This window comes from Hypomesus nipponensis, chromosome 28 (assembly GCF_054491055.1).
Source record: "Hypomesus nipponensis isolate SF chromosome 28, ASM5449105v1, whole genome shotgun sequence".
Classification (NCBI taxonomy): domain Eukaryota; kingdom Metazoa; phylum Chordata; class Actinopteri; order Osmeriformes; family Osmeridae; genus Hypomesus; species Hypomesus nipponensis.
This window is the reverse complement of record NC_140388.1, coordinates 11,050,431-11,067,500: the sequence shown is the minus strand read 5'-3', so window position 1 is coordinate 11,067,500 and position 17,070 is coordinate 11,050,431. Positions and strand designations below refer to the sequence as shown.

The window sequence follows — 17,070 nt, the reverse complement described above, 5'->3', positions numbered from 1 at the left end:
GACGGCTCTCCGTGAAGCAGATTGCAGTGGGCAAACTGTCGGCTTTAGAACAAGCTTGCCGCTGCGCTGATCTGCATCAGAGTGAACGCCCCAATCCCCCCCCCCCCACCACTACCGGCTCCCCGGAAAGGAAGCAAAGTCGTTTTTTGTTTGTTGTTGTGTCCCTGAGCAATATGGCTCCAGATAGATTTGCTAGTTTGGGGATTGTTTTTTTTTTAGTGTTTTTTTTTAATTATTTTTATTTTACTTCCTTTCTACTTTTTTTCTGAGGCTTTTTTGGCTGGGGGGGGGGGGGGTCTTTGATGATTGGGAGGGGAGTTCGTTTACGGAGCAAATGCAACAAAACTCAATAAACGTTGAAAGAATGTGGGTCGATTTCATGAAGCTCTCTGTTTTCGTTTCTTTTTGTCCTCCTCACTGTTGTGTGTTGAGCTTTATGACTGTGCTGATGTCTCTCTGTGTGTTGAGCTTTATGACTGTGCTGATGTCTCTCTGTGTGTTGAGCTTAATGACTGTGCTGATGTGTCTGCGTGTCTCTCTGTGTGTTGACAGGCAGCGTCCATGGCTCTGAGCAGCCTGGGTCATGTGTACACCTCCATAGGCGACTACCCCAACGCCCTGGCCAGCCACAAGCAGTGCGTCCTGCTGGCCAAGCAGTCCAAGGACCAGCTCTCCGAGGCGCGCGAGCTCGGCAACATGGGCGCCGTCTACATCGCCATGGGCGACTTTGACAACGCCGTGCAGTGCCACGAGCAGCACCTGGGCATCGCCAAGGCCCTGAGCAACAAGCGCGAGGAGGCGCGGGCTTACAGCAACCTGGGCAGCGCCTACCACTACCACCGCAACTTCGACAAGGCCATGTCTTACCACACCCACGTGCTGGAGCTGGCCCAGGAGCTGGAGGAGCAGCCGATAGAGATGAGGGCGTATGCTGGGCTGGGCCACGCGGCGCGCTGCATGCAGGACCTGGAGAGAGCCAAGCAGTACCACGAGCAGCAGCTGACCATCGCTGAGGGGCTGAAGGACAGGGCGGCCGAGGGCCGGGCTTCCTCCAACCTTGGTATGTACCAGCCTGGCCCTGGGTCCTGTCTTAGAGGAGGCAGAGAGACCAGGCCTAGCCCTGGGTCCTGTCTTAGAGGAGGGAGGGGGACCAGGTCTAGCCGTGGGTCCTGGAGGGAAGGGGACCAAGCCTAGCCCTGGGCCCTGGAGGGAAGGGGACCAAGCCTAGCCCTGGGTCCTGTCCTGGAGGCAGCGAGGGGGCCAGCCTAGCCCTGGCAGTCTAGCAGGGGCACAGCATCAGCTCAAGCTCAAATGTATTGTCATATTTTCAGTGCTTCCCCATGGCATCGACGTGGCCATTCCTACGTTCTAAGTTAGCTAGCATCGCTAGTTAGCCGTTAGCTCAAAGGTCAGAACCCTGCAACGAAGGAGACACGAGTGGGACATTCAGTCCACTTCCTGCCGCAACAGGAAGCAGCTGCGGGTTAGCGAGGCGTTCTCACTGACGTCAGGGAAGCGGATCCCTGAGGTAAATGTTTACTGTGTGTTTGCCTCGGCAGAGGGGGTCTCTACAGGTCACTGAACTGAAACTCCTCTCTCTCTCTCTCTCTCTCTCTCTCTCTCTCTCTCTCTCTCTCTCTCTCTCTCTCTCTCTCTCTCTCTCTCTCTCTCTTCCCCCCCCCCCCCCCTCCATTCCCACCAACCCCCCACATCACTTCCTGCCCACACAGGAAGCCTGTGGGCCGGTGGGAATGGAGAGAGAGAGAGAGAGAGAGAGAGAGAGAGAGAGGGGGGGGGTGAGAGAGAGAGAGAGGGGGGGGTGAGAGACATAGGGAGTGAGTGTCCTTGTTGTACTGGAGTCCTTGTGGTGCCACAAGGCCGACTCTGACAAGAACAACGTCCACCTTCCTGTCATGCTGCTGTTCCCTTCTCTCAGTCTTCTCTCTGTTTCTGATGAGTCACCCCTTATCAGGTGCTCTCAGTCTGTCCATTTATCTCTCTTTCTCTCTCTCTCTCACTCTCACTCTCACTCTCATCTGCCACCAGTGCTGTTTACTCATGCAGCATGTGTTTACTTTCCTGTTTCTCAGAAGCAGTGTAAAATCCAGTTTCCTTCTCTTTATTTACTTACTCCTCCATATTGACACAGATGCTGACTGAGAGATGTGCGGCATACATAACAACACCAGTCAACCAAGCAAGATACAGTGTATATCAAAACATATTTATGTACTGCGTGTAATATGATTGTGTGAGCAGAGCTCAGCTGAGTTTGTTGCGTGGCTGGGTGTGATGTGACAGGGCTGGGCAGAGGGCTTAGAGCTGGGTAGAGGGCTCAGGGCTGGGGCTCGGGGCTGGGGCTCGGGGCTGGGGCTCGGGGCTGGGGCTCGGGGCTGGGTAGAGGGCTGGGTAGAGGGCTCAGGGCTGGGGCTCGGGGCTGGGTAGAGGGCTCAGGGCTGGGGTTCGGGGCTGGGTAGAGGGCTCAGGGCTGGGGTTCGGGGCTGGGTAGAGGGCTCAGGGCTGGGGCTCGGGGCTGGGGCTCGGGGCTGGGGCTCGGGGCTGGGGCTCGGGGCTGGGTAGAGGGCTGGGTAGAGGGCTCAGGGCTGGGGCTCGGGGCTGGGTAGAGGGCTCAGGGCTGGGGTTCGGGGCTGGGTAGAGGGCTCAGGGCTGGGGTTCGGGGCTGGGTAGAGGGCTCAGGGCTGGGGCTCGGGGCTGGGTAGAGGGCTCAGGGCTGGGGTTCAGGGCTGGGTAGAGGGCTCAGGGCTGGGGCTCGGGGCTGGGTAGAGGGCTCAGGGCTGGGGCTCGGGGCTGGGTAGAGGGCTCAGGGCTGGGGCTCGGGGCTGGGTAGAGGGCTCAGGGCTGGGGTTCAGGGCTGGGTAGAGGGCTCAGGGCTGGGGCTGGGGGCTGGGTATAGGGCTTAGGGCTGGGGCTCGGGGCTGGGTAGAGGGCTCAGGGCTGGGGTTCAGGGCTGGGTAGAGGGCTCAGGGCTGGGGCAGGGCGAAGGGAACAGGGCGAAGGGAACAGGCTGGAAGAGAGCGTTTGTAAGAGGCGGGCCACAGGAAGAGACAGCTTGTAGGAGAGACTGGCCCACAGATGGCAGAGAGGAAGAAAGAACATGCTAGAAGAGAAAGAATCAGCCTGTAAGAAACAACCAGTCAGGAAGAATCTGCCTCTAATAATCAGCCCGGAAGAGTCAGTGTGTTAGAGCTGTCGCCGCTCCAGGAAATCTTCTGCCTCTTCCGTCAGTGACACAACTCCAACTATTACTATCTAACACTTATACTTTCTAACACATGCTATCACGGGATACATTATACCTAAACCCCTTCGAGGTTTTCATTAGAAATCTCCCCTCTTTTCTCCTCTCCCCCACTCCCCGCAAGGACTTAATCAAATCTGACAAATGAATCCAGGGCCAAAGATAAATACAAAGAGAGAGGGGGAAATTAACTATGAGATCAGCACTTTTGATTGGAACTTAATAACGCAATTACTGCCTCTGCCCTTTCCCTGCATAGTCGCATAACAGAACCCCCAAATCTGTGGAAATTGAATAATTATCCAGGTAACCTTGAAATGGGGCGAACATGATGACAGGAGGTTGCCAGGAGCACCTCGGTGGATATTCAACCCACCAGCAGCTGTGTGACATCGCACACTCAGCTGCATGTCATCGCAGCCATCACACCCCACGCAGAATGACTTAGTGGAAGTCACGAGGACTGTTGTTAACCGCCATCTAATGGAGGACTAAGAGACTTAATGGGTCTTGAGAGATGAGTCATTCCTGACCCTGGCGCTGCCTCAGTGTAGACGCGAGGACCCGGGGCTAATTACCCCATACATAAATCGCGGCCGTCCTTTGACCAGCGTGATGACTGCACGGCACTGCCAACTCACAGGTCCCGCACATGAATATTCAAAAAGGTGTGCAGAGCGCCGACAGTCGTAAAAGCAGGACCCTCCGGGAGCGACGGCGGTTTATGATTCCGCACGCTGGGAGCCCCTTAATGAGGTTTGATGTGATGTCAAGGCCCAGGTATTCACGGTTTGGCAGGGTTACGACCGTGTAAAGACAGTGTGTCGAGGGCAGGGGGTTTCTGTCTTCTGTAGTCCCTTCCCGGTGCTGGGCAGGGCCGTACTGGATGCAAGCTGCATTGTGATTGGCCCATACTGGATGAGAGCTGCATTGTGATTGGCCAGACAGGCTGCAGTGGGTATCTGATGTTTAGTCGCCTCCTACTTGTTCTTCCTCTGCAATCTTTTCTTTCCTCTCTTTGTCTCTCTCTCTCAATCTCTTTTCCTCTCTCCCCCTTCTCTTTCTCTCTCTCTCTCTCTGTCTCTCTCTCTGTCTCTCTCTCTCTCTCTCTGTCTCTCTCTCTGTCTCTCTCTCTGTCTCTCTCTCTCTCTCTCTCTCTCTGTCTCTCTCTCTCTCTCTCTCTCTCTCTGTCTCTCTCTCTGTCTCTCTCTCTGTCTCTCTCTCTCTCTCTCTCTCTGTCTCTCTCTCTCTCTCTCTCTCTGTCTCTCTCTCTGTCTCTCTCTCTGTCTCTCTCTCTGTCTCTCTCTCTCTGTCTCTCTCTCTCCTTCTCTTTCTTTCTCTGTCTATTTCTCTTCAGCTCATTTTCTCCCTCTTCTCTTTCTCTCCCCCTCTTTCTGTCTCTCTTCCTCTCTCTCTCTCTCTTGTGATAGGGATCTGCTCCTGTCAAGCTCCTGGCAAATTGAAACTGACTTGATGAATCGCTTAATTACCTTTAATAGCTGATTGGAGAAGCACTGAATAATGAAGATAACAGGGCAGCAAGTAGGGTTGAGTGGCAACGCTCCTGTAATCACCGCGTTGTTGCTGTTGTTGTTTTGGTTGCTGTTGTTGGTGGAGGTGATGGCAAGGGCGGTGGAGGGAACGCGGCCAGAGTCGTGCTGTTGCCTGACACCTTCACACCTCGGGGCCTGTGGTGGCCGTGACAGCCTTGTGAAGACGCGGTGTGTCGCCGCACAGCTGCAGATACACGGGGGGAAACAATCGGGAGGAGCCCTCGCCCTCGCCGTCTCGGGAGCAGCAGCGCCGGATCTCCGGCTCGGAGGAGAGCGGGATTACAGATGCAGGAGAGGAGGTTCTCAGGTCCCAATCCCTCCAGCTCCTCTCTCGTCTCCCAAGCTGTGTGCGAGGAAGGGCGGTGTGTGTGGAGGGGGAGGGGGGGGGGGTCTGAGGTGCAGCAACACGGAACACACGTTGCCGGGGGCGCCGCGGTTTTTAATACAGCATCTCACTCCTGCCTGGCAGAGACGGCAGGCCTGGATGACCTATAAAGGATATGAAAATGTTGCATTCCAGCCCCCATTTATTATTCATTAACAGGATAACTTTGCCCCTAGTCAGCAATATTTAATATCTCTGCCAGGACTGAAGCAGTGGCTTCACATTAGCTCGCATTTCTCTTATTCTCTTATTCATGAAACCCAATCTAAATTGTATTATTTTGCCCTGTAATTCACTTCAAAGAGGTTTTTTAATAAGTTTGTTTGGAAGGTTGTTTTTTATTTTCCGCCCTCCCTCCTCCGTATTGCCCCCCCCCCCGCATCTCACAAAAGTCGAGCAAAATGTTGACTCCTTCATTTAGATGGACTGGAGCTAAAAATCCCAATTACGCTGTCACTCTCCTTGTTAGCGCCACGAGGCCAGGGACAACACTTTCTGCTGAGACGGGGGGAAATAACACAACAGAACAGAAACACATTTCAGGTTGCAGACCTGCAGAAGAGCGCCGTGAGATCTGGGAAATACTGAGATAAATATTGATAACACTTTTTAATCGACAGCGAACACTGGCTAATGGAACCATGGTAGGATGCTAATGAGAGAGGATCTGTTCAACAGGAGAGGGCAGGAGGACTGGGGGGCAGGAGGACTGGGGGGCAGGAGGACTGGGGGGCAGGATGACTGGGGGGCAGGAGGACTGTGGGGCAGGGGACTGGGGGGGCAGGAGGACTGTGGGGCAGGAGGACTGTGGGGCAGGAGGACTGGGGGGGCAGGAGGACTGGGGGGCAGGAGGACTGGGGGGGCAGGAGGACTGGGGGGCAGGAGGACTGGGGGGCAGGAGGACTGGGGGGCAGGATGCCTTTGGGTCAGGGAACTGGGGGGCAGGGGACCAGCGGCTGGATTTACAGAGGAATTTCTCCAGCCTAATGGGCCAGACAGTGAATGAAAGAATGCTGGAGGCAAGGGGAAAGGGGGAGACAGCCAAACACAAACATAAAAGGTGCATTTATCTAGTTGTTGTGACATCTCCAGCTTTCTCTATGTGTCCCTCTCTCTACCCACCTCTCTCTACCCACCTCTCTCTACCCTCTCCCCCTCTCACTCTCTCTCTCTGGGTCATCTGGTCACCAGGGCCAAGCTGCAGGCCCAACATGTATCTATATTATGTTCCCCTAGCTCCATCTGAGGAGAGGAAGGATGCCAGTAAAGAACTGTGTATGTAGGGAGAGAGGGAGAAAGTGAGGGAGTGAAGGAGCAAAGGGTGGAGGGAGAGTGCGAGAGAGGGAGCGACGGGTGGAGGTTGGGAGACCCTGAGATGTCTCACTGTACTCTACTAGCAAGAGAAGCTGATCTTCACTGCCTGACAACCACTCTCCTGTTCCTGGCAACCGTCCCTTTCACACACACACACACACACACACACACACACACACACACACACACTGGCCCATGCCCAGTCAGAGCTTCTGTCTGCATTAGCAGTGAGTGTGAGTGCTCGTGTGTGAGAGCTAGCAGGGTCCAGCAGTACCTGGACAGCTCAGGCCCGGCTGGGCCCTCTATGGGACCCTCTGTCTGAGTGTCTGAACATGGATGGAGCCCCAGGCTCTGCTCTTGCAGGTGTGTGCAGACCTGTCAGACTGCTGCTGCTGCTGTGCTGCTAGGAAGACCAGCACCAATACCAGAACCACGGCCATAACCAGCACCAGAACCAGGAGCAGGACCATAACCAGCACCAATACCAGGAGCAGGACCATAACCAGCACCAATACCAGAACCACGGCCATAACCAGCACCAATACCAGGAGCAGGACCATAACCAGCACCAATACCAGAACCACAGCCATAACCAGCACCAATACCAGGAGCAGGACCAGTGCCAGGGTCAATACCAGTGCCAGAGTCATGAGCAGATCCAGTACCAGTTGGACTGGGCCAGTACCAGTTGGGTTTGGTGCTGGTTAGCCAGCTCTGGTCTGCAGCTGAGAGGATGCCAGGATGGAGATGGAGAGGAGCTGAGTGTGTGTGTGTGTGTGTTGGCAGGCCTCCCAGTCACCACACATCCATCTCTCCAGCTCCCTCTCTTTTTATCTGTAGCTTCCTGTCTCTCTCAATGTCTGGCTGTCTACCTGTCTGGCTGTTTTCTTGTTTCTCTCTGTGTCTGACTGTCTATCTGTCTGACCGACTCTCTGTCTTGTCTGTCTGTCTTTCTATCTGTCTTTCTATCTGTCTGTGGTGAGACATCCATGCTTCTGAAAAGAGTGCAGACCCCACCCCCAAACCATAATCCCCCCCTCTCCCCCTCCTCCCTCCTCCCTCCCTCTCCCTCGGCTCTCTATCCCCCCCTACAGGCCACCGCGCACAGCACAGGGCCGTGAGCCTCAGTACATCATCCGACAACGGAATCTAAGTCACATTACAAACCCAACAACCGACACATCAAACTGCATTCACTACGGTCCTTTTTTTTTTACGGGCAGCTCGGCTCCTGATTGGTCGTCTGTCCGCTGGTGTCACGGCAACACAGCCTCGGAGGGATCATTGTTTTGTAAATCCTGTCGGCTGGCGGGCGGCCGGGAGGGGGCTCTCCGGCCTGGGAGAGAGCGACACGGTGATTTAGTCTGAGCGCGCCCGCCGCGACGCCATCCCTCAGAGTCATCACCGCATCGGTTCCCTCTCACGCTCCGTGCCACAGTGACGACACATTGCGGAGCTTTTAATGTCTTTGGTTGTGGGGGGGTGGAGGTAAAGACGAGGGTGAGGGGTGTATGCATGTGTGTGTGTGTGTGTGTGTACAGCATGGATGTTTTCTTCCTCTCTTCCACAGTCTCTCAGAAGGTATGACCTCTGACCTGTAACCAGATCTCTAACATGTGTGTCAGACTCCACGTCTCCCAGCCTCTCACTGGCGTAGCAGCAGCCCCCACCAGCAGAGACCCGCTCTGGTGTTATTTACTATCTATCCTATAAGGGCCCCTGGAGGCCCCTGTAATCCTCCTACAGGCTGGGGGAGAGCTATTGTTTCCTGACCTCTCATGCTGACCCCAGCCCCAGCCTCAGCGCTAGCCCGCTCCAGGTCTATCTCTGTCAGCTCAGAGCGGGGCCCAGCCACGGCCCACTATCTCTCCTCCTCGCCCCCCTGCCCCCCCACTGCCTCCCCCCATCCACACGCCCTATCTATGCCCTTAGCTGTAGCCACCCTACCCCTCCTCACCCCCCCAGCTCCAGGATTAGCCCCCAGCTAGGGGCTGGGGGATGAAGGGAGGCTGGGGGGAGGCTGGGAGGTTGTGTGCTGGTGATACATCAGCAAGCCCAGTGGGAGGAGACTCCGTGGGGGAGGAGAAAGGGGGAGGGGCGGTAACCTTGCGGGTGACTTTGTGGCGAGGCCTGTCAGAGGCTTGCTGACTCGTCATCCTTCTGAGAGGCTGAGCTCCAACTGGCGCTCATATCGGCGGCGGGGAGGCCTGGCCAATCACGCGCAGGCAATGGTATTTCGGGGAGCTTACTTCCTGGTCGGGTTATGAGGTTAGGCGGGAATGCAGTTTTTTTTTCTACTGCTATACATGGGCCTTAAAACGCATTTGCGTTAAATTAAACTTTTGAACCGAGCAGGTGTTTGTTTTTTGCTGCACCCGATTTCCTTCCCTCCTCCTCTCCAGATTCATAATCTCCTTTCATATTGGTATTTGCAAACCAGATGAGCCAGATTTTCACCTGCTAGCTGGACTGAACTACCCAGAGTAGCTTAGTTTAAACCCCAGAGTCGCCCTGAGATCCATCCAAATCCTGCAACCTAGAAACGGGCGCTTCAAAGAGCTCAGCACTGCATCCCACCAGGGAAACGGATCAACACACGCTCCACAGCTAGCTCCACCCGCCCCAACCGCTCCCAACCTAACAGAGGAGTCCTAATCAAGCTAACAACCCAAACGACCTTGCCTCCACGTCTGTCTTGTAAGGATGTCATGTGTAGAGTGCTCTGCTCGGCTGTTTAGATTCCGTCCTGTAGTTTACTCAGATTATGTGTAGGACTAGCAATGCACGTGCTGGGAAGTATTCTCACTACAACAAACATGACTGTGCCCACACTCCCACCCCATCCACAGCCAGACGGACACTGGGCCAGGCCTGGCCAGGGTGGGAGGGGCCTGGCCAGGGTGGGCAGGGCGGGGCCTGGTCAGGGTGGGCGGGGCCTGGCCAGGGTGGGAAGGGCGGGGCCTGGTCAGGGTGGGAGGGGTCTGGCCAGGCCTGGCCCAGCGTCTGCTTGGTTGTGGATCTGGGTCACAGGTCCTGTGAACCCCCGTGGTCCTCTGTAGCGTGTGATCATTACCAGCCCTGCGGCTACACTCCTCATCCTCCTCTGCCTCCAGCCGGGGGGCCTTCCCCCTGGGCGACAGCACGCGCTGTGTTCACACAGCAATTAGTATTGTTTCATGGAAACGGAGCTGATGACAAGAAGGGGGAGGGGGAGGGGGAGGGGGAGGGGGAGGGGGAGGGGGAGGGGGGAGGGGGAAGTGGGGGGGGGAAGTGGGGGGGAGGGGGAGGGGGAAGGGGGGGGGAGGGGGAGAGAGAGAGCTGAAAAAAAAAATGTTTTACAAATGTTTGGAAGGTTTTAAAAAAGTTTTGGGAATAAAAAAAATACATAAAAAAGGTTTAAAAAAAGATTATTTTTTTTCTCAGTACTTTTCTTTATAGCTCTTTTGTCTTCTCAGACGCAATCACCAAGGACAACTTTGATGCCCTCATAACTGGAGATTCTTGTTTCTCGTTTTAATGACCGTATTTCATAGGGAGAGTACTGGGAACATGGTGAGGTTGAAACAGCAAGTTTTAACAAGCGGACATCTGACTAGATAGTCTGATGAAGTGGTCAATTGAGTTCAACTTTCCAGTTTTCCTGAGTGCTTCTCTAATGTGATCTCCTCCCCTCCTCCCTCCTTCCTCCTCCCCTCTCTTGCCCCTCCCCTCCCCATCGCAGGCATCATCCACCAGATGAAGGGCGACTACGAGACGGCCCTGAAGCTCCACAAGACCCACTTGTCCATCGCCCAGGAGCTGAGCGACTACGCGGCCCAGGGCCGGGCCTACGGCAACATGGGCAACGCCTACAATGCCCTGGGGGCCTTCGACCAGGCCGTGCGATACCACCGGCAGGAGCTCCAGATCTCCATGGAGGTGAACGACCGCGCCTCGCAGGCCTCCACTCACGGCAACCTGGCCGTGGCCTACCAGGCCCTGGGCGCCCACGACCGTGCCCTGCAGCACTACCAGAACCACCTGAACATCGCCCGTGAGCTCCGCGACGTCCAGAGTGAGGCGCGGGCCCTGGGGAACCTGGGGAACTTCCACTGCTCCCGGGGAGAGTTCCCCCAGGCCGTGCCCTACTACGAGCAGTACCTGCGGCTGTCGCCGGACCTCCAGGACATGGAGAGCGAGGGCAAGGTGTGCCACAACCTGGGCTACGCCCACTACTGCCTGGGCAGCTACCAGGACGCAGTCAAGTACTACGAACAGGACCTAGCCCTGGCTAAGGACCTGCACGACAAACTGAGCCAGGCCAAGGCCTACTGTAACCTGGGCTTGGCCTTCAAGGCTCTGGGGGACTTTGTCAAGGCAGAAGAGTGTCAGAGGTATCTGCTGTCCCTGGCCCAGTCCCTCAACAACACCCAGGCTCGCTTCCGGGCCCTGGGCAACCTGGGGGACATCTTCGTGTGTAAGAAGGACGTGGCCGGGGCCATTCAGTTCTACGAACAGCAGCTGACGTTGGCTCACCAGGTAGGAGTCTCTGCCCTGTCAGCACATTCCACTAACACACACACACACACACACACACATAAACACACACACACGTATGCACACACAGCACACAGCTCCACAGCAGGCGCAGGTGGCGAGGCGAAGAGACGTCATCACTCTTTGTGTTTGCCCACCTCCTCCCTCCTCCTCCTCCCTCCCTCCCCTCCTCCCTCCCGCCAGGTGAAGGAGCGCCGGATGGAGGCGTGCGCCTACGCGGCGCTGGGCGCCACCTACCGGCTTGTGCAGCAGTACGACAAGGCGCTGGGCTACCACACCCAGGAGCTGGAGGTGTACCAGGAGCTGGCCGACGTGCCCGGCGAGTGCAAGGCCCACGGGCACCTGGCCGCCGTCTACATGGCCCTGGGCAAATACGCCATGGCCTTCAAGAGCTACGAGGAGCAGCTGGAGCTGGGCCGGAGGCTGAAGGACCCGGGGGTGGAGGCCCAGGTGTACGGGAACATGGGCATCACCAAGATGAACGTGGGCGTCATGGAGGAGGCTATCGGCTACCTGGAGCAGCAGCTGGCCACGCTGCAGCAGCTGAGCGGGAACGAGGCGGTGCTGGACCGGGGCCGCGCCTACGGGAACCTGGGCGACTGCTACGAGGCCCTGGGGGACTTTGAGGAGGCGATCAAGTACTACGAGCAGTACCTGAGCGTGGCGCAGAGCCTCAGTCGCATGCAGGACCAGGAGAAAGCCTACCGGGGGCTGGGGAACGGGCACAGGTCAGACACCGTCTCTCCCCCGCTAACAACCACAACACGTCCTCAATCACCCATTCAGCCTCAGTATTCAGAAAAATACGTCTAATCAGTCTAATCAGACTTTACAGCCCTTTTCCATACGCAGTGTCACAGAGGGGCTTGACAGATTCAGACAGATCAGCACCAACGGAACAACTCACCTCAGTAATAATACAAACCATCATTGACTGACCGACCGTCGCATGTTGGCTCACTTCTCATTCATCCCACTGCATGAGATCGACTCTGTATGTAATGAGAAGTGTTTCGGAATAGGGAGGAGCTATTGGTTTTACTGTCCTTGTGGTGACCTTTCCTTGGCTTTCTCCGTCACTCAGCTAGGGATTGACGACAGTAAACATGATGACATGATGATGCCTCCTCTTTAAACAGGCCAGCTGCTGGAGGGTCTATATTGGAAACTCATTGTTGTGTGGTTGAGCTCTCTAAACCGTGAAATTCCATACTGGCTTCATATTAAAAGATATCATGAATCATAGATGGAGAACGCTTATGATAAAAGTATAAATAGCATTTTAATTTCTCCCTATTTCTCGGTTAATAACGTTTGAATGCGTTGTATTCCCAACGCAGTACAGAGCCACCGTCTTCAAGCCAAAGAAGTTGCCGATATCAATTTCCTCTAGTTGTCGCGGTGACAGATAATTGCTTTGACTTGGTATTACTAATAATCACAGTAATCCTGCTTTGCATAATCTTTTTTATTTATTTTTTTCTTTCATTTTTTACTTGTATTGTTCGCTTCCCTTTTATTTCTTTTGTCTGGTGGATTCAGACCACCGTGGTTCACACGCACCTTGGAGGGGTGTAAGCACGCCCCCGCCTGCGCCCCCGCCTGCGCCCCCGCCTGCACCCCCGCCTGCGATGGCTCCACACTCATTTGTATGCAAAGTGGTTTTGACAGACACGTCTGAAACCGGGGGGGGGGGGGCGGGAGAGAAGTGCCGGTAATTCGAGACGACCTTTTAGTGTTTTGGTTCTTTTCCTGGCGCTCTCTCCGTGTTCCCGCCGAGGGCGTCCCGCGGGGTCGTGGACGGGCGGCGAACAAACAAAAACGCCGGCGCCGGCATCCTCGTCCCCGTGACGATTGTCTCCGTGTTGTGCTGCGTTGCCGCGCCGCCGTGTCAATCACAGGACGCCATTACACATGCATGGGCTGAGAGTTAGAACAAGAGCCCTCAACCCCCCCCCCAACCCCTCCCTTTCTCCTCCTCCTTCCCCTCCCTCATCCCAACCCCTCCCTCCTTTTCCCTCCATCCCTACCTCTTCATCTCCCCCCCATCTTCCACTTCCTTCCACCCTCTCCTCTTCCCCTCCATCCCCTCTTTGGCTTCTCTCCCCCCCCTGTCCTCTTCCCCTCCTTCCTCTCCTCTTCTCTCCCCCCTCCCCTCCCCTTACCCCTCCTTCCTCCTTCCTCTCCTCTTCCCTTCCCTTCCTCCTTCCTCCTTCCTCTCCTCTTCCCTTCCCTTCCTCCCCTTACCCCTCCTTCCTCCTTCCTCTCCTCTTCCCTTCCCTTCCTCCTTCCTCCTTCCTCTCCTCTTCCCTTCCCTTCCCTTCCTCCCCTCACCCCTCCTTCCTCTCCTCTTCTATCCCCCCCTCCCCTACCCTCACCCCTCCTTCCTCCTTCCTCTCCTCTTCCCTTCCCTTCCTCCCCTCACCCCTCCTTCCTCTCCTCTTCCCTTCCCTTCCTCCCCTCACCCCTCCTTCCTCTCCTCTCCTCCTCCTCCCTGACAGTGTAGTCAACCAGGTCACGTTGACACCGCACATTCATTAAGCAGAAGGCTTTTTATTCTGTTAATGCTCCCTCTTAAACCGCCTCCACCAATTGTTGCCCTGGTTGAGCATCTGAATACAGTCAGTTTAGCCGCTAGCGGCGAACAATACACTGAGATGAATACAGAACTCAGCCACGGGGTAAACAGAGAGAAAGAGAGGGAGAAGGAGAAGGAAAGGGAGAAGGAGAGGTAGAGGGAGAAAGAGAGAGAGAAACCAGGATGTCATTGCGACAGCTGTTATGTTGAGGGCAAGTGCATGGTGAATTGTATTATTCACTAACCTCTCAGCTGAATTGCATCATAACCTACTACGCCTCCTCATTCTCCGACACCACTGCACCATAGTTATTACGGCCCAGCACGCACAGACACACAGGGGTACACACAGTCAAACACACACATCGAGAATCAACACATGACCCGCTATCTAAACCCATTTTTTATTCACGTGGAAATGTGAGTTTGCGACTGTCGAGGTCTCTCACTGATTCGACGTGGCGCGCTCCTCTCTGGCCCCTCGAGCAGGCATGCGGCCGCACGTGCGGATGAGATGCGAGCTGAGATGCTCGATGTGTGACGGAAGCTAAGCAGGGGGATGAGCTGGGCTGGAGAGCGCACTCAGGACCCTCTCCAGTCCCCCGTGTTTGTTCGGCAGAGGAGCACACACCCGGTAATTACAGGGTGGCTGTTCAATCTGAATCCCCACCTACTTCACCCTCACCCTCCTCCACTGTGCCTCCCCCCGCCCCGCCCCTCCCTCCCTCTCTCTGCCTCCCCCTATAGGGCTATGGGCAACCTGCAGCAGTCCCTGGTGTGCTTCGAGAAGCGCCTGGTGGTGGCCCATGAGCTTGGCGGATGCGGGGGCAAGGCCCAGGCCTACGGGGAGCTGGGCGCCCTGCACAGCCAGCTGGGCAACTACGAGCAGGCCATCTCCTGCCTGGAGCGCCAGCTGGTCATTGCCAGGGAGACGGAGGACCGCCTGCTGGAGGGCGACGCCAGCTGCGGCCTGGGCTCCGTCTACCAGTCCATGGGGGAGTACGAGACGGCGCTGCGCTGCCACCAGAGCGACCTGGAGATCGCCGAGGAGGCAGGGAGCCCCGCACGGCAGGGCCGCGCCTACGGCAACCTGGGCCTCACGTACGAGTCGCTGGGCAACTACGAGCGAGCCGTGGTGTTCCAGGAGCAGCACCTGAGCGTGGCGGCGCAGACCAACGACCTGGGCGCCAAGACGCTGGCCTACGGCAGCCTGGGGAGGACACACCACGCGCTGCAGAACTACTCGCAGGCTGTCATGTACCTCCAGGAAGGTAGGAGAGAGAGATAGGGAAGGAGGGAGAGGGATAGGGAGAGGGAAAGAGAGAGACTGGGTCTTTGTTGAAGGAGTTGACAGGCTTCTGTTCTGTGAATGTGTGTGTTAGCCTGCGCGTGTTTGAAGCTAAGCTTTTGCCTTCTTTTACATTTTTATTAGCTTGTGGATTTGTGTGTGTGTGTGCGGTGGCATGCATGTGTATTTGTGAGCGCCTGTGTGTGTGTGTGTGTGTGAAAGCCGATCACTGTGCCCGCCTAGGCATTTCTCCGGCTTGCAGCCTGCCATTCTTCACACCTCTAAATCCATTCTCTCAGATGGCACTTTCAAATGAGCTGCCAACAGATCTCTTCACACTCAGACCCAACAGACTCCTGCCTGTCTCTCTCTCACTCTCTCTCTCACTCTCTCTCTCTCTCTCTCTCTCTCTCTCTCTCTCTCTCTCTCTCTCTCTCTCTCTCTCTCTCTCTCTCTCTCTCTCTCTGTCACTCTCACTCTCTCTGTCACTCTCTCTCTCTCTCTCTCTCTCTCTCTCTCTCTCTCTCTCTCTCTCTCTCTCTCTCTCACTCACTCACTCACTCACTCACTCACTCACTCACTCACTCTCTCTCTCTCTCACGCATCATTGTCCCCTATAGATTATGGTCAAATAACAACCTGCAGCTCTGCCTCTCTAAAACTCATTACGTCGATGGCAGGGTATGAAGTGTTAGTCGCTGGGAGGAAGTGACAAAGAGGGGCTCTGAGGAGAGATGCAATCAGTCAAGCCTCCCTGGAGCGGCTCCCTGGGCTGTGATACAGTCACTCTTATTAATAGTATTCTACATTTGATTTGATTAATAATAATAATAATAATGAGTTGGGTTTATAGTGCTTCCTTGGCTGAGCCCTGTTGACTGACAGACAGTCTCCTGAGGGAGGTGTAGCAGCAGTGATCAGGTGATCACCTCCCCTGGATTCATCCCCTCCCTCATCCCCACCCTCATCCTCGTCCCCACCCTCATCCCCACCCTCATCCTCGTCCCCACCCTCATCCTCGTCCCCACCCTCATCCCCACCCTCATCCTCCTCCCCACCCTCATCCCCACCCTCATCCCCTCCCTCATTCCCACCCTCATCCTCGTCCCCACCCTCATCCCCTCCCTCACCCCCATCCCCACCCTCACCCCCATCCCCACCCTCACCCTCATCCCCACCCTCATCCCCACCCTCATCCCCACCCTCACCCTCATCCTCTTCCTTGTCCCCTCTGGTTAAGCTTTAATGCAGCCCCAGGCGACACGGTGCTTTATCCCTCGCCCGTCTCCCTGTTGTCCCCTGTGCTGTCCTTGCATTGTTGCTACGTCCCGCTCTGAAAAACAACACTACCTTCACCATGCTTGACAGCCAATTATTTCCAGCCAGGCTACCCAGACCTGCAGCACCCAGACCTGAGAGCTACCAAGGTGGTTACTCCACTCTCTTCTCTAGTTTTTCATCCCTCCCTCCCTCCCTCCCCCCTCCCCCCTCCCTCCCCCCTCCCTCCCCCCTCCCTCCCTCCCTCCCTCCCTCCCTCCCTCCCTCCCTCCCTCCCTCCCTCCCTCCCTCCCTCCCTCCCTCCCCCCTCCCTCCCTCCCTCCCTCCCTCCCTCCCTCCCCCCTCCCTCCCTCCCTCCCTCCATCCCTCCCTCCCTGCATCAGTCCCTCCCTCCCTCCCTGCATCAGTCCCTTCTTTTGTTCTGTGTTTTCGAGCTGCACCACATGTTTTTCTTCTTCTGTTTTGTTACCCGAAAAAGAATCGTTTGGAAGGCGGGAGAAACCTCCTCACTAGTGCCTGTAGTGACAGCATGTGACCTGAGCAAGAGTGGGAAGTGTGCGTGCGCGTGTGTGTGTGTGTGTGACTGTGTGTGTGCTCTTATGTGTGTGCGTGTGCATCAGCACTACTGCCTCACAGTAGGGAACAGAGACACAGCAGTGTTAATGCCTGCAGTGCTATTATCATTTTTTTCATTTCTCATCATAAGATTCATAATTAGGTGACACTGTGTGACTTTCATCCCTTCACTGTCACCATGCCTCCAGTGTGTGTGTGTGTGTGTGTGTGTGTGTGGGGGGGTATGTTTATGTTTGTGTGATTGTGTAGCTGTGTGAATCACTTCTGCCATTGTTTGTAAATGTATTGTTGTGTGTGTGGGTC

General features: G+C 55.8%; 1 protein-coding gene across 1 annotated transcript in view; it reads left to right on the top strand.

Annotated features, from left to right (window-relative positions):
- ttc28 (tetratricopeptide repeat domain 28) overlaps nucleotides 1-17,070 on the top strand; it is a 166,920-nt gene that overhangs the window by 126,844 nt on the left and 23,006 nt on the right. The window contains exons 6-9 of the mRNA XM_084694739.1: nucleotides 553-1,060; nucleotides 10,233-11,029; nucleotides 11,231-11,775; nucleotides 14,373-14,896. Coding sequence (XP_084550865.1) covers nucleotides 553-1,060; nucleotides 10,233-11,029; nucleotides 11,231-11,775; nucleotides 14,373-14,896 — 2,374 coding nt within the window. The remainder of the gene's footprint in view (nucleotides 1-552; nucleotides 1,061-10,232; nucleotides 11,030-11,230; nucleotides 11,776-14,372; nucleotides 14,897-17,070) is intronic.